Source organism: Brienomyrus brachyistius, unplaced genomic scaffold (genome assembly GCF_023856365.1).
Source record: "Brienomyrus brachyistius isolate T26 unplaced genomic scaffold, BBRACH_0.4 scaffold54, whole genome shotgun sequence".
Lineage (NCBI taxonomy): Eukaryota > Metazoa > Chordata > Actinopteri > Osteoglossiformes > Mormyridae > Brienomyrus > Brienomyrus brachyistius.
In genome coordinates, this window is record NW_026042329.1 from 1388060 (window position 1) to 1405567 (window position 17508).

Genomic DNA, 17508 nt, shown 5'->3' on the forward strand with positions numbered 1-17508 from the left:
TATGTTTTGCTGCATTTTTATTTTGGCAGTTTTTCTTTTCAGCAGAATTTACATGAATTACGAGAGAGGCTTTATTTATTTATTTTGTTTAACTTTATTGTAACATTCTAGCCCTTCTTCTGCATAGCTGTTACCAGATGCACTGCAGGATCAAGATGTCGACCGCCACACTGACACATGCTCAATGCACACCGCAAAAACATGCCCTGCCACTCCCAGTCAAGCCTGAGATACACGCCCGCTAGTAGCTGCAGTGATCTCACGTTAGCACCTTACAGAATACCTTAGATCAGCCTGTCTAGCTGAACACCAAATTATGGAAAACAGAAGGCTTGTATAGTAAACAGAACAATGACAGAGTAAGTTCTCATTAAATATATGAACAGAGATTTACAAAAAAGAAAAAAAAATCTAAGATTTTAGACAGGCGTCAGTTTAATTAGCATCTGGAACGAAATGTCTTTGAGATGGATATGATAGAAAAGGGATGACAGACAGATAGATAGATAGATCATTCACACAGATAGCTAGATAGATAGATAGATTCATTCCCAATATTTTGTCATTTTCTTCTCTATATGTCTGTAAATGTTTGCTAAACACCCATTAGACTCCCGTGTCTTTTGGGCAGCAATTGACCAACCTTTTAGTGAGTACACATCACCCCCTATGGGTCAGGAGGGCAATAGCATCACTGACTTCCAAAGAACACAAGTATGCATTCAGGTTGATTTGCTGCTGCTGTTTCAAATCCATATACTCATGACTTCACAATAGGGGTGCTCTACTATTTGGTTAGTTTTGGTTGAGATTTGTAAACATTACAATAAGCGAAGCAAATGGGCAAAGTAAAGAGAAAGCACTAGAAGGCAGTAAGTAAACCGTGTACCCATTAACAGTTATTTGTCTCCGACTCCTGTCTGTAACCATGACAACCATTTCTGACTGGTTGATGGACGTTTAGCAAGTTTATGAAAAATCCAGCAATATTCACCTTAGTGTCAGGTCTCCTTAAAATACGAGAAAGGTTAGCTTCAGCTGGACCGAGGCACAAAATCTACCATCTCTGCCTTTTCCCTTGCTTTGACTTTACAGAAGAGCCACAGGATGTTTCGGTGTTCAGTGGAACGTTAAAAATAATTTAAAGAATCCGTATGTTTTCATGCACAGATGTTTATTATCGAAGCGCGCTTGCTGATTGGCTGGCGACAGAGATGCTGCTGGTACTGGTGGCGGTACTGGTGATGGTGGGTTGCCCTCCTCCGTCGCACAGTGCTGCTCCCGCTGTAGGAAGCTGGGCGCGCTTACCAGACCGCTCTAGTCGTCCTTCTCCACGATCACCTCCCCGTGAAGTACCTTTCTCCTTTGACGGAGCATGTGAAAATACAGCTGGGGGAACACTGAAGGGGGGGGGGGATGGTGATAATCTTAATTTATCATTTAGTATTTAATACTAACCCATAGATGCAAGGTACAACTGTTACCTTCAAATGCATTATCATTATTATTATTATCATTTATATATTTAGAAATTTTATTATGGTTCATGTTAATTATGTGCATATCATATTATATATTATATATATGATTATAGATTATATTGCATGACATTATTGTCGTTTTATTGCTACTACCATTGTTATTTTTGTTATTGTTATATAATTTTAACGCTAACGTTATCTTTACACCGCGCAATTTAAGACTAAAGTGAGACTTTGAGAATTTTATTTGTAACTGCTAGCTGTTCACATTTCCTGATGTCAAATTCATTCATTTTAACACAAAATATTAACACTTACGTGGGATGTATGAGAGCATGACGATGATGAGGAAGATGTAGTAGTCAAAAGAGACGTTATATTTGTTGGGCAGCCGCATAGAGAACATCCCGGACTTGCGCACGTATGGCAGTGCCGTGTAAATGGTCATGAGCTCTCCGGCCACGCCCAGCGGGTACATCACGATGAACATGTTGTACCTGACAGATGGGGAGAGACTGGAGGATCAGCTCATTCCTGGAATTATCCCATGTGGCAGCTCATGGATAAACCATTCATGCAGTGTTCATTTCATTTATCTGACAGAACTAGCTAGGATCCAGTGCCATCCTGGAAGGCCAACAGTAGCTTCTTCTCCTGGGGCCTAGAACTTGGGCCCTAAAATCTCCTACCAGTGTTTTGAGTACTAGTCACTCAAACCACGCATTTATGCCCCCTGTTGACCAGAAACAGTCGTTGCACTTGGGGTGCTGGGGGTCCCCAAAAATGGTCCACTGAGTGGAGTCCCAGACACAGCAAACCTGCCTTTGCTCCCAACGGCCCAACGGCCCCCCAGCTCTGGGGCCATCCATGGTACCAAATTCAGCCCACTTTTGGCTTCTTTTAACACACCACCAGAGGCAGAAATATTTCCAGCAGTGGGTTCCAGAAGAACTACGGAACTGGACTGGTAACCAACATCCCAGGAGAAGCTCTACAGTTGGGCCACTAAACATTAAACCACAATAAACTGCCAGGTCAGATAACTCAAATAACTGTTGGTTATTTAATATAACTGCCATTTCGGGGTATGTTTGTTAGTGGTAGGGTTTTTTAACACTTTCAAAAGCATGGCTGCATAACCATCCTCATTAGAGCATTCTAGACCAGGGGTCTCCAACTCCGGTCCTGGAGAGCTACCGTCCAGTAGGTTTTCTATCCTACCTGGTTTCTGATGAGCCACACCTGTTCTCAGGTAAATACCAGGAACAGGTGTGGCTCATCAGAAGCCAGGTAGGATAGAAAACCTACTGGATAGTAGCTCTCCAGGACCGGAGTTGGAGACCCCTGTTCTAGACATACAGGTTATGGATGCGAATCTGTATTCTCAAACATCAGCGAAAGTTAAACATAAAATTAATAAACACCATTTGTGAGCATCACATGATTAGTTACCGTGCTATATTTAGGGAGATGGAGAATCTAGTCTTTACTAGGGAATGAGACTCATGGTGGATGCGGAAGATATTCTGGATGGAGAATTCCATGCCAAAAATGGACCGGCTTTAAAAAAGGGATTGACAGAACATGAAACCCTCGCGGGGACAAGCCACATCTTCCCAACTTGAAGATAGACTCACTGAGGAGCAGGAGTGGCCAATAATATCACAGAATGGTCAGGAAGCCAGCCTGAGGTTCCAGCACAAAGAGGTGTCCCTGTGACGTCAGTATTGTGTTATCTCCAGTCATGTCATTGTTAAAGGTCACCGCTTGCACTGAACTGAACATGGGTAGATGCTTTTATGACATTCTGAAACTCTGGTAAGCCCTTGATGCAATCCTGGTGCCGCTCCCCCACAGAGTATAAACATGATCCCTTTAATGGTGAAATATTTGATATAGATTGGTGGTTGATTCATGTATACCCCCCACACACACTTCCAGTAGGGGTCAGTCAAGAGCAGACTGGTGAGTTGGCAGAAACTATATAGAACAATCTCAGGAATCAGGACCCTGCATAGATGGTGAGATTTATTGTCTCTGAGGTGTAATAACTTTGATCATCCAGTAAAATAACTGACCACTACCAACAACCCCATGTCTTCCTATTCACTTCTAGTCCCAGCCCTGACTTGGACTTCCCAGCAGGCTTCCTCATCATCACATCTGACAGGACGCCACCAGCAGACCTCCAGTATCCTCAGGATTCTTCATCCACCCCAGATAACCAACCTAAAGAGGTGTCATAGAAGTTGGAGAGGAACTTAAATTTATGAATCTTCAGAAGTTTGCAGGATGCTGGTCAATTTGCTGGGAATCCCAAAGGATCTCATAGTTCATCCCGTTCTAGAACATCATACGGACATTCTCTCTAGGCCATCCTCCTTCTGGCTAAAAGCCTGTGGGACACGCTGAGTCATCAGGGGTAGCGTCTGCAGAGCGATCCCGATTCCCCACTGAAACCGCAGAAACTAATAAATGAGAGTAAGTCCTAAAGCAGTCGGAGATCCATGTCAGAGCTGAGTGATCTGTGTAAACACAAGGAAATGCTTCTGCTTTTCCTTTCTTTCCTGGGTCATTTACCACCACTCAAACAACACATTTAGGTTCGAGGCCCCCTGACGACCACAAACAGTCACTATGCTAAACATTAAACAAAGGTGTTCCTTATTAAGGAGATGCCGAAGCAGCATGTTCTACTAAACAACTAACTACGACATTCTGACTGTACTCACTAGCTATTTATTTCGTTTTTGAAACATGTGGGGGCTGCAGGGAGCCCTGCAGTGACTTTTTAAGGCATGCATGCTTTGACTCAATTCGTGTTGGCTAGGGGAGGGGGATAGTCCCTGCGCTCCCAGGAAAAGTGCTGAGCAAATCAAACTCTGCACCTGAAAATTAGTATCATGAGTGCAGGATGAACTCCTCTGCCCCATCCAGCATGAACCAAGTCAAAGCCTCCATTATAATAAAAACACAACTTCTTCCAGAAGCCTGTAGCATTTCAAATGATGCAGAAAAGTAAGAGATTTGTGCAGACAATCATTGTGGCAAGTATAGTAGCTTCAGCGTTGTCATTTTGGTCACATAATGCTAACTTGCAAACCAGCCCATAAGTACTTTTCTTAGCAGCCCATGCAAATGCAAAGAAAATTATAAAGCGTGCAAATAGGATAACCAATAGTAATGAGAGCAATTGAGGCTTCAGAAACCCACCATGGGTGAGATTAATGTGCACTAAACCACTAATTGTTTTAACCCTTTTAACCTTTTTGGCTTCCCTTGGTTAAAAACCAAGTATTTGTTGACAGTACATGGGATTCTCTCCCTCACTTCGGTATCAAAGCCTCAGTTCTCCAATCACTCCAACTGGCCAGCCAGCAAAAGTAAGACAAACGGCCAATCAGGTGAGCCCATTCATCCACATCTCCTCTGCACCTGGCCCATTTGATGAAGTATGGCAGGTGGTTGAGCAAGCTGAATGTATAGAAGGAATATCTGGTAATTTCTGTCACCGTCCACACGACCAGGAAAAGGATAACACTCTCTTCGTTCTGGATCTTCCGATAACAGTCAGCGGATAGAGGGAAAATGGGGAAAGTGGTTGGAATAAAATAAACGACACATGTGTACATTAGCCAACAGGTCTGCAGGAATGAAGGGGAGGCCTCCTGCCATTGGCCAGCGCAGCATACTAATTTATATGCAGATCCAATCACCAGTTTCCAGATTGAATGGGGAAATTACCTACGACAAATCATCATATACTCACCATCTATTCATGTTTTAAATTTAAAATTTTAGGGGAAAAAAATATTCTTTTCAGATTTCATAATGCTACCAAAAACATATTAACAGTTCTGGGCAGGAGTACAAATGTGTCACATTAACGGAGCATGAAACATTTAGTATAGCAGCTTTAGTTTAGCAAATTACTGACTTTGCTACTTGTACAAGACAGGATCAACTGCCAGGATCAACTTATTTCATCTTGCAGATCATGTTTAGAAGTAATATTCTGTAACATTAAACTACTGTTTATCAGTTGATCAGTTTGTCATTAACGACCCCCCCCCATAGGAAGTATACTCTAGAAAAGGAAAGTTTTATTATGAATATGGTGACTACAGTGTTTAAAAGTTTGTAAAACTTTTATTAAATCACCTGTTTAATGCTGTTAGTGATGAACCAAACCATGAATATTCTGGAACAAACTTGGACCCCAGTCACAATCACAGAGGTACGCACAATCCCTTAACGAAACAAAACACGCCAAAAAGGTCACAAATACATAAATATGTATAATATACCATTAAATAGATACATGAAATATAAACAGGAATGTGGGTGTGAACGGTGTTCAGGTTACATACCAACGGCACAATGAATGACCTGAAAAAGACGATACAGCATTAAAATAGTCACTCAAAATTCACACGAGTGTTAATTTTAATTGAAAATCGCCTCATGAAAATTATCACCCACGCGATGCCCAGATGCTTTGCTCAAGTTATACCAAGCTAATCATTTTTCTTTCAAAATAACTGAATGACTTTGCTATCTAAAATCCTGTTTATTGTTCAATTACAAGTTTTTCATTTTTTCATATCAGCATCCAAAGACAAATGACTAAATATGGCGTGTTTATTAATATGCGTACCCATGTGATGTCATCTTCCTTTGCCTGAAGTACAGTTCTAATACTAAGAACAGAAGTACAGAGGACAGTAAAAATGTCGTTCTTGTCCCAAATATCAAGGATGCATTGGGTGTATCTTTACTAACGAGAAGGATCCCATGATTCCTTGCGTCCCAAGTCTGCCAAGAACACAAGTACGACCTTTGTGTTCTTGATATTGACAAGCACCCACTACAGCTGGAGCCATATGAGGTAGATCAGTAAGTTACCAAAGGTTCCCATTCTTGTCTAGTGTCCCTCGGTTAGACAGACACCCTCTGCAGTTACTCCCATCTCTGAACCAACAGAGTTTGAATCCACCCATTCATTCACCCCTCATTCGGTGAATTTCCATCCACACCTACTGACGGCATAACTGGCCAAAGCCCTCATACTGGGATCTGCAGCACAAGAATCTTGGCCTTCCATGAGATTCAATGTGATTATCTCCTCAGTATCACCATCTTGCTAGGAAAATTATTACTCCACCTAAACAACTGGTTACTGCCATCTCAATCAGATAAAGTTCTCATACAGGTACACCAGTGTAAGTTTCCCTCCAGTTTTTATCAGGTGCATGAAATTTGGCTGGAAATTATTTTTTTCCACCACTGTATATTTGCTAATGGAGGTAGCCGCTAAACAAGTAAAGGGTGTAGTGAATGTGAGCATCTCGTGATTTTTAAATTGCAGAGCTGGTCACCCCTGGGGACACAGCAGGTCTGGATGGGAATCAAAGCTCCTTCCATCAAGTCTGAAATGGGAACCTACCAAAATCCCCGGCCAGAGGGGGGGCTGAAATGACCAAACCATGAAGGTGAACAGAGCACCATCTCCATCAATGCAGTAAGTGGCAGGCAGTCTCAGTCACTTCCTGTTTCAGCTCCCATGATTCCCTCAGAGGTGTATACAAGGGTAGGGCCACAGGGGCACCTACCAGAGCTGAAAGCTGATTGGACCCTAAAGTGCCCCCTCCCCTATCATTCACAGAGTCAAAGCATATCATTGGCTAATGATAAGGCTGGCCGCTCTCTATGAACTACGGTCCCTCTTATGCCTCCCATCTGAAACACATTCTAGAATAGCCCGTGGATTCCCTGCACATTTTTCTCTGCCTGTGTGTTGACACTCTTACATGCCCATCTCTACTCAAGCAATGCAACATCTCTACCGAGTCACAACTCCTGGGGAGTCTCACCGCAGAAACGAGGCTCTTACCTCAAGCAGCGCAAACGTCTGGAAGAACTTCAGTGTCCTGGATATGCTTTTATAGAGCCCTCGGTGATTTCCCTTCTGGATATAAAACCTGGCCATCGCTACTGCCAGCACCAGCCACCTATCAGAGGAACACAACAGAGGGAACACCCTCGTTCATGTGTCATGCACGGCTCAGAAGACCATTGTCTAGCCTAAGGTCAAGAGTGTAGAATTGGGTATGGAACTATGGATGCCCATTCAGCTACATGGGGAGCAGAAGAAAACAATAGGGACTGTGAAATGAGCTAGACCTAAGGAAACACGGAGAAAAGAACAGGATGGCCAGCGACACTTACTGGCCAAACAACAAACAGAGCAAAACAAGGTAGGGACCAATCCTGACAGCTGGGGGCGAAATTCATCCCAAAACCCTGGAGGACTGTGGTCATGGAACTATCCAATGAGCCAGCATGCCATTTTAAAGGGAAGGCACTAACAAAATTTAACTCCCTTTGCCCTCCATCGTTTGTAGTTATGAACTTTTCCACTGCAGAACGGCCGGCCCGGTAAAGGCGTCGCCCGGTTTGGAGAGCAACAGTGACATAAAACCAAAGAAATGCATGTATACTGTCCGCAAAGTGTACATCATGATTTACTATGTGCAAATATTTTTTTGTTTGTTTTTCACTGTGTGCTAATTTCTGCTAACATGTCTATGTTAGCTGAATTAACATTCACTTGTGTAAATTTGCATTATGAATCCATGCTATTCTGTAATACTTGTTTAAGTGGGAGGTTGGAAATTTTCAAATGCAAAGTTATCGGGAATTGCATCAATACATAGCCATGTGCAATACTACTAATACGGAGTAATACATTGAATATGCCCTTTTTCCAACAGGTAATCCATGCAGATTGATGCAGATCACTGGTACCGCCTCGCACTTCGACCAATCAGATGGTGGTGATACAATCAGCTTGGGTTATGCATGCTTTTGGCCCTGCCAGTAAGCAGGGCCGTGTCAGCATGGGTATGGGTCAAGTACGACCCGGTTTCCGCAGGCAGCAGAAAAATGAAGAGTCATCAGTCATTCTGAAGAGCTCATTGTCGGAATGCAGAGGAAAACTGGAATACGGAAAGCAACAAACCCCTGGCCAAAGCTGGAAAACAACATTTCCAAAATTAGCACCCATTAACATGTAATTCAACTGAAAAAAACCACTCCTGTCAAAAACCCATCATGCCAGAATCCATGCAAAACAAGATTCATTCTCACCAAACCCCTTTTCCAGGCTAAAAATGCATCCAATCCAAATTTCCCTCCAAAGTCTATAGGTCAAGGGTCTGACCAACATGGCTGCCACCTGTGTATACAACTGGATATGCAGGGGGTAAACTTGCTGAATGCTCTCATCCATGTTTGTTTGTCCTGCACATCTGTACCCCGTGTTTTGCATTCACCCCCACCCCACCCCCAGATACAACAGGAGTGATGCCCTTCGATGGAAAAAACATCGATCTCCCAAGCGTAAGTCAGACAGCAAATGATGTGGACAGAAATCAAATGCATTCTGATCTATACCAAGTGTCATGTTCGCAGTCAATGGACAGCAGTTATGTTTCTACCAACAACATCAGACCCTGGATGTCTGTTACAAGCACTGGGCGACGTCTTCAGAGAGGCGAATGAAAATTATCAGGCAGCTAGGAGCACTGTTCCTCTGCAGTTATCTTTAAGCCGGTATAAGATGCACTGCAGGCAGCCATTTTGTTATCCTGAGCAAGAGAATCATAATCAGTACCGGTTTTATTCCACATGGGATGAATAAATTGGGGATCCCTTCATGGATGTTGCTTTAAGAGCTAATGGCATTGATTCTGGGCTGGGACATCAGCTTGTCCAAGATTGAATGTGTTTATGTGTAGTGCTAAACAACTAACTTACTTTTGATGCATATACAACTTTGCATTTTCAAATATGAATAATGAGTGTTAGGTATGTTTTAGGTGAGCTGCTGGAGCCTGTAATGCCTTAGATTTTGGCCAATTGCTGCATATTTCTTTAATTCATCAGCCAAAGAAGGGCACTCTTGCTGTCTGCCATTTTTGCCTTGCAGCCGACATCCTCGCATTTAAGCAGTCCCAGCGATATCGGCGTGACGCAGCAGCGCCCAAATCGGCCAGTAATAACTTCGCCTACCTGGCGTATCCTGCTATACTGCTCTAACATCAAGCCTTTCATTACATAGGCAGTTATCAACATGTTTTTAAGGGCAGAAGGGGGTACACAGATTTAGTATAAGCACCTTCAATACTAGAGCCTGAACTCGCAATATAGGCCTAATTAAAGAAAGATGTTCGTCTTTCTCAAGTAGATAGTTTGCAGGTCACAACTGATTATTTTTTATTACGAAATTAGAATTTGTTATTGAGTTCCTCAGTTTAATAACTGAGTGCATATCGTGCCAATTGTTTTTTAATTTAACGACTTAATGACTGAAAATCCTACCCTCAAAACTGTAGTTGATTGAAAAGAATCAGTCTAGTGCTTTAAACGTTTTAAATAAGCAAAAGCATTGCACCACATTCAAATATATAACTGCATTAAAAATCTTGAAAGCGTAGATTAATGGTTATGCATTATAGCACCGTGGCGTCTGCAACCAAGTAGGTCTACGACTAAATGAAAAAATTTAATTAACAGGCTGGCTTTAAAAGTAACATATTCATTTGCTATTTATTTGTTTATATACACTTCCCTTTTAATCCCGGTCAGCATTTCACATACATACGGAACATAAACCATATAGAGAAGCATTTTGGTGGGTCACGTACCCTATTTCACGCTGACCTGATACCCGTGTTGATTTAAATATTGACACCGTAATGTCCGTTCCTAATCCCGACTATTGTATTTAATAATTTGTTTATCCAAGAATATGGGTAGGTACAAAGAAAAGAACTAAATAAAAAGTTGCTTAGTTTAGCCTAATATTTATTCACATTTGATCATACATAGGGCCTACTATTTGTGTGTTTAACGTACGTGCAAAAATTAAAATAAAACGATGATTTGTCGGACATATGGGGAACATTGATATTTGCCTACATTATCTTACATTTTTGAAGTTCCTATAATGATTTCATTTTATTAAAGCAATATTAAAACTATTCCGATTATTCCAAATAAAGTATAAGTTTTAAACGTTTCAAATATTCCATTGCTGGTGTAATTGTGTTGTATTGTTTGGAACTTTAAGATATAAATTTTACGACCTAGGCTACGGATCCAGCCCAAATGTTGTTAGTCGTGGTTATTAACTCCGAGCCATTTAACAATTAATAAAATTATTAGGCTATAACCTATATCTGAAATTCATAATTCATACATGCAACGTTCAGTTTTTAGTTAAAAAAACTGTCAGGGGTAAAACTTTGACAGTCCGGCGCGATTCGTATTTTAAGAGGGAGCTGGGAAATTCTGCCAATCGAGCAGATCGCAGTCTCAGCCCGAAGCTCCAGTGTCCAGGGCGCTGTCTATACTTATCACTGACCGGATAGACGCTGGGCATGACGCTTAGATCCTATAATCGACCGTATTTGGAAAAGGCAGAACCCGCAGGTGGGGCCGTGCATGCAGAGCCCCCTGCATGTTCTTGTGGATCACGCCGTTCCGGAATGGGACAAGGTGGATGCTTTGGATCCCGCCGGATTTATTGATCAATAAGCCGGTCTTGTTCATGGGGCGCTCCGGAAAAACGAACGATAGCGGCTTCGGAGATACGGGTCCTATAAACAGCAACGCATGCTTTCGATACGCACAGCTATGGTGAACACGCAGAGAGTGATCTAATAAAAAAAGACGACTGACATACCCGGCCGTCATGGTAATGTTATAAAACGTGAGCCATGCGGTAGCGATGGCGCTTTTGCTGCGCTTTTTGTTGTTGTTCTCCTTCTCTTCCACCGAACCGTCCTCCTCGCTGGACGCCATGGTACCGGGGACAGTAGGGAGGGGTGCCGGAGCGCAGCTGACAGCTGGAGCTTGGGGTCGGCGGGGTCATGCGTCCATGTGGCCACGGAGCCCTTCTCGCGGGACTACTGGCCCGGCACCAGGCGCCTGAATCGGAATGGGCTGAGAAAGCTTATTAGAGAAGTGGGTACGGGAGGAAGCCTTGGGCTTTAAAGCCATACCGGCATGTTGCATTTGGTGGGTGCATCGGTGGGTGCATGGTCGCACTTTAATGTGAGTTCTGTGAACACCAAGAATGAAATAAATGCAGAAAGGCAAGTCACCAATCTTTTGGAGTTTTGCACAAGTTATTGGTAATTCGTCATAATTCGTTATAATTATGATTTAAGGCTTTCGAAAGGTGGGTTGATAGGTTACGTTTGGTAAGTACAGATTTGAAATCTAAATAAGATGTACACGGTGCTTTTTGGAGCATTTTAATACAGGATTGAGTAGTTTACATGAATGGATGTGCTTTACTGCCCCCTAGCTACGCGATAAGGTAAATGTTGGATAAAAAAGTTTTTCTTTTGAAGAATTTGAGTTGATGGCGTTTATATGGAAAATATGTGGAAAAATAAAAAGAGCTTAATATTTATTTTATTTTTCCAGTGTTTCTGCAGGACTTTCCCTGAGGTTGGAGATTCAAGTTCTACGGAGAATTTGCTGTGAAAGTTATATATCCAGTTACGTAAAGCAGATGCCACTAACTAATTAAAGCATAGATGAAAAATATCTTGAACAAAATAAGCATTCAGCCCTTTAGACATAAGCAAGGTTGATGTGCACATTTGGGATGTCAGTCCTTTGAAGATATCCAAGGCAGGTAAGAAACTTGAACTCAAATTATTATAAAATAATATTAATAACGTCAATATTGTAATTGTATTTATAGTATTAAACATAAAACTTTTAATTTTGTTTTGTAAGACAATAAATCTGTTCCAAAATGTATGTTCATTCAAATCAATCAAAACACACATCCATCCACCTGTTTATATAGTTGATTTACTAAATGCTTTATACTTGGTGAATTTTAAAAATGAATCTTTGTTGTTTACAGAAGGAAATTATTAATGACTATAATTATTAATACATGTTAGCAGTTCCCTAATGCTCCGTTAAAAATCTTTAATGCAGGATAAGCGAATTTGTGGACTGGACAATGATCCTATATAACCTGTGACAATGTAGGACATTATTGCCATAACATCAGATATATTGTTCAAATGGCCAAACTCCCACTTTGCCTGAGTCGGTATCCATCCATATTCCAGCTAGTTATCTAGGAAAGTCCTGCTGGGGGGCCTGGAGACAGCTGGATAGGCTGCACCTGGAGTAGGTTGGACATGTACACATACAGTAGAAAATTTACAGATGCCAGTTAGCCTATCTGTATATATTAGTACTGCCAGAGGAAATTGTAGTAAACCCCACAATGACACTAGGAGAAAAGGATTCGACCCCACAACCTTGTGGAGATGCCAGTAGACAATGCTGCCCACTCAGGAGCCACCTTCATGGCATGACGAATTTAAATATTCAGCGTACAATGAGTGTGCCAACACATGCAGCATGTATTTGTATTAATTACGTAATTGAAAATTAATTGTTCATTGGATTGAATTATTTAGTATTTTTATGTATTTACACTGATGATTCTTTGCCTAAATGAAGACAAGTGGTCATCTTAGGTATATTGTGATGAGGGGAAAAGCAATACAGAAAGTAATTAATTTTCTTATGTCTTTATTTTTATTCCAATTTCTCACTCGACATTTATTTCCTTATTCTTTCGCAGATTTACCACTTTTATGGCATTCCTGTGACTCTATTGTTGTGACTTATTTCTCTTAGGATGAACGGCTTCATTAAAAAAATAAAATTGAAATAAAATATAATGCAGTGTCCTTGGTGGGTGGCGTTTGGCGTGACACATTGGCTGATTTTGAGGGTGGGGGGTGGGGTGTTGATGGACCCCAAATGCCCCCCCCCCCATGATGCCAACCCTGACCCAGAGTGTCTTCCACTTTTTTTGCACTTAGTGATGTAGTGAGCAGTTTTGTTATAATCATTTAGCCTTTCTATGAGTTGGCATTCAAACAAATGCACCAAATAAGGAAATGTAAAAGAATTATATAATGGGTTTATTATGACTTTCTGCTTAACTTTTCGCTTTTATTGCTTAACTCACAGGCTCATGAAGAGTAATATACTAATAGGATTTTATAATTTCTTTGTAATGCCACAAATAAAATTCCATTCCCATCTTTGGGGTTTTATGATCTGAACTTGATAACAAGCTGCACTTTATATTTATTTTTCTGGAATGTAATGCAATCATTATTTGATGTAAATGCTATGTTGTCTTTGCTATTAACTTTGAAAGACATTTAAATTACATTTACATTTATTTATTTGGCAAGGCAGGAACATGATGTAAGCAAACTGCTTACTCAAACTAGTAAAATGTAACACTTTCATTATCTACAACAGCAAAGTTCCTGGCTTACATTCCCGTTATAATTTACATTTTTTGAAAGGAAAAAAAAATAAAATAAATAAATATATATATATATATATATATATATATATATATATATATATATATATATATATATATAATTATCGAATTATTTTTCTCACACTGTTAATGAATTATACAATTTATAATGTATTGCTTGGCTGATAATTTTAAGGACACTATGTAGCCTTTCACACCTGTTTAGCTTTTTCAATAATTATTAAATACCTTCAAAAGTTACCATGCCTTCGTATATTTATCTTCTCTTAAAGAAAATTGTGTTTGGAGTAATTACACAGGAAAGAAATTCATCAAATAATTTGACACCTACAATTCTAGCATCAACGTTTGCGTAAAAGCCATGCATAAAAAAGGTAAATATTTGCCCCGGGAGTTTTAATTGCTGCGCGGTCATGTGATGTTGTCAGCAGACCCTGGGTTGGATCAGTCCTGGGGGGCCTGGGGACCGGTAGGCACCTCACAGAAAACCGACACTCTATTACTCAAAATTGCACAGAAATACATATTTTTAAATCACACTAGAGGAACGGGTGTCATAGCACAGGGAGCGGCACACAGCCGCACCGCGCAGTCCAGGCGCAACCAGAGACACCCCATTTCCCAGAATGCTTTGCCGCCGCCGCCGCCGCCGCAGGAGAGTCTGAGGAGCCCCGCTTGTCCGCTTCTTATTTCCAATATTCCTTCATTTATGTGGTGATTTTCGCGTTTGTTTGTGCGCTAGCTTCGCTCACACGGAGAGGGGAGCCCCCGTCGAGGCTTTCCGCGATGCCTCTCTTCACGTCCAACCCGTTTGACCACGATGTGGGTGAGTGGTGCCCGGCTTTTGTTTTGTTTTTCTTCACGCCTGTCCCGGCCTGAATCGGGGGTCTTTATCCCCGGTCCGAATTGAGGGTCTTTATGGACGGGGTCGTTAGCTCAAGAGCCGGGCGTTTTGATAATATATTTTGTTATATGGCTTGTCTGTCCCGTTAATAAGGCTAGGATGTACGTAATGAGCCGCCCGGTTAACGGGCTGTACCGGTAACGCACCCTGGACTGGGCTAGAAACGTCACCCCCGGCCGGCCCAGGTAGGTGAGTACACGGGTGCACGGTGACGCTGCGCATATTGGGTAGAAAATCAAGAAATGCTGTTAATCTCATTAAAACACAACAGGCGTCTGCACCTTGCTCCCCCAACCCCCCATCTCGCCATACACGTTTTGTGTGTGTGTGTGTGTGTGTGTGTGTGTGTGTGTGTTTTGTGTCTCCCTCCCCCCATCATTTGCTATTTTCGATCACAGCAACTCCATTGCCTAACTAATAAATTAAGATAAAATATAAGTAAGATGAATGCTTCAAGAATAATATAGTGTGTGGCATTTATTGGTCTTTATATATAGTCTTTGTTTCTCAGAGACCTTTTGGCTTGGGGGGTATATGTAGGTGGTGGCTTTTACCATTTCTCCACTATAACCAACCACCCCTCTCATTAGGGTGGTGTGGCACTTTCAGTCCCAAACCAAGTAGAACTGCCCTGAGTTTTGCACTCACTGGACTAGTTCTGTGTGGTGAATGTGGGGTTTATATGACACGGTTTCAGTAAGTTATGCTAAAGATGCGGAGGATGTATATGCAACCCATAGTGTCTGGGACCCGGCTGTGGTTAAACATTATTAAATTGGTTGTGTAAAGCTACAACAGTTGTACCCTTTAATGAGATTTAAACTTTGCCTGCTGACTGCTTGCCTTGTGTATAATACCGACAAATGGTGGCATTGATGTTGGTTTAAACACAAGTGCGCCCCCCCCCCCCCTAAATTTTCCATAATGTTGTCATTGTGTGGTTGCTGGAAACGGCAGGTTTCAAACCATCTCCCTGCACCTGAGTTGGTGTCACCTTCATCTATCCCTACTGAAGCTGTATGCTGTCTGTAGTTTGGACAAGCATCCAGCAGGACAGCAGGGGGCAAAATGGTTCAGGACACATGGACTCCTCCTCATAAGCCTTTCTCTGGCTGGGCCCCGTCACTAGACCCCGTGTACATGGGGTTGAGAGGAAGAGGAAAATGGTTAAGGAGTTTGTTTAGGGACAGGATTGGATTTTTAAAGAAGAGGTAATTAAACCAAAAAATAGCTATTTAGGCATATGAATGTGGAACTACGCAGCATGGGGGAGTATAGATGGGTGTGTCAGATTAGGGGGGCTGGAGAGCTGTTGAGAGTCAGGTGGGCAGACGGAGAAGGATGGGGGGGGGGGTCGGCGCTTCATCCCACCCCACCCCAAACTGACCGTACTATCTCCCTATCTTGCACGTCGCGGCTCTGTAATGGGCTGCTTGAGACTGTAGATGCAGTGCCGAGAGCTCATCGTAATCTGGGTTATTCATGATGCTGTTCTGTTTACACATTGGGAAGATTTCTCTGGGATGAACTTGTTTTTGTGCTGCTATGCATGTGCTTGTCTGTTGTATTGGTACTTCTGGGTGGGAACTGCATGTCACTCCTAAGAGCCCAAGATATACTTTATGCATTTTACTTAAAAAGCTATACTTATTTAAAAGCGGTTTAATGTTTGGGCCCCTGTATATTTTCAGTCCCAAACAGAGCAGGCGATATCAGGCCTGGATTATTGGTACATTTTATCGGCATTAGTGAAAGTGTAACTGATTCACCCACAGAAAGTTTGGCGGGTAGCAGTGATGTGGACACTGGTTCGAGTCCCAGGGGGACCCTGTCATATAGTTTAGCAAGATAAGTAACCAGCTACAGAAATAGGTATGATTGTAAGTCTTTCAGTGCAGCTCTGTTACAATGATGATTATTACTATTAGTAGTAGTAGTTGTGTGAGTAATTCCTCTTATATTTGTTTTTTTTTTCCATTTAAAAATATGCAGTGACGGTGTAAGATTGGGTGGGGGTGTGATAATCCTGCTCCCAAAATTCACTTGTGTCCTTTTCCTAGCATTAAAGGGTATAACGCTGGCCTTACCACATGCACAAATCCACCTGTCTGTGCTTTTGCTATCTCTTGTTTTCATTCCTTTCTCCCGCCCATAAAACCCCCACATCCCTCCCTCCCGTCGCCGCGGTTGCCATCAAGACCGGAGGCGCATCCTTCAATTATGAGCTTTAATACGAATAAACAAAGTAACCAGGCTTCTGTTTAACCGGGTGAAATTTGAGCCTAATGGCCGACGAGCAGCTACCCCTTAATCTGGTGCATAATGGTGCTGTGATGGTGCTTTTTGAACTGTATGGCCTCCCCGTGTCTCTCCTCTGCAGAAAAGGCCACCAGTGAGATGAACACAGCAGAGGACTGGGGCCTCATTCTCGACATCTGTGATAAGGTGGGACAATCGCGCACTGGGTAAGTCTGACTTGGGTCCTGCTGGCTACTGCAGTGTTTCTTGGGCTGAGTGGAGGTGCCCCAGTAGGGGAGGTGGGGATGCCTTCCTGGGTAGCCTGAAGCCCCCCCCCCCCCCCCGGCCGTCGTCGATCCCAGGATTGTGTTGGGCTGCAGGTTTCCAGCTCTCTGGATGTGGCTCCTGTCCTGTATGAACAGGTCGTAATGAAGGAAGCATTATTTAATACAGATAGAAATGTGATATGGACCAAG

General features: G+C 42.2%; 2 protein-coding genes across 6 annotated transcripts in view; one reads left to right on the top strand and one right to left on the bottom strand.

The window, feature by feature from the left end:
• On the bottom strand, positions 1-11361 carry hacd1 (3-hydroxyacyl-CoA dehydratase 1). 2 transcript variants are annotated; one of them, XM_049001025.1, is made up of 7 exons: positions 11230-11361; positions 7375-7492; positions 5852-5870; positions 5643-5731; positions 4917-5032; positions 1800-1978; positions 1-1400 (listed from the first exon to the last, which is right to left on the bottom strand). In XM_049001025.1, the coding sequence occupies exons 1-7, from the start codon at positions 11346-11348 to the stop codon at positions 1318-1320; spliced, it is 723 nt and encodes a 240-aa protein (XP_048856982.1). In that variant the 5' UTR covers positions 11349-11361; the 3' UTR covers positions 1-1317. The 2 variants fall into 2 exon arrangements, with proteins under 2 accessions (XP_048856982.1, XP_048856981.1); XM_049001024.1 differs by having other exon boundaries at positions 4917-5038.
• Positions 10939-17508, top strand: part of stam (signal transducing adaptor molecule (SH3 domain and ITAM motif) 1) — a 23300-nt gene continuing 16730 nt past the window's right edge. The window contains exons 1-4 of one of the 4 annotated variants that reach the window (XM_049000987.1): positions 10939-11042; positions 11979-12192; positions 14633-14716; positions 17175-17259. In XM_049000987.1, the coding sequence (XP_048856944.1) occupies positions 14677-14716; positions 17175-17259 (125 nt within the window). In that variant the 5' untranslated portion in view covers positions 10939-11042; positions 11979-12192; positions 14633-14676. Of the gene's footprint in view, positions 11043-11391; positions 11511-11580; positions 11601-11978; positions 12193-14300; positions 14360-14632; positions 14717-17174; positions 17260-17508 lie in introns of those variants that run through there. The other 3 variants (XM_049000985.1, XM_049000986.1, XM_049000988.1) reach the window with 3 other exon arrangements.

Bases quoted from the DNA above. Each gene is read 5' to 3' on its own strand.
- hacd1 (XM_049001024.1), bottom strand. From the start codon at position 11,348: ATGGCGTCCAGCGAGGAGGACGGTTCGGTGGAAGAGAAGGAGAACAAC. The intron at 7,493-11,229 runs GTATGTCAGTCG...TTCCTCTGATAG, and splicing joins AACATTACCATGACGGCCGG to GTGGCTGGTGCTGGCAGTAG. The intron at 5,039-5,642 runs GTGATTTAATAA...TGTTATCGGAAG, and splicing joins TCACTAACAGCATTAAACAG to ATCCAGAACGAAGAGAGTGT.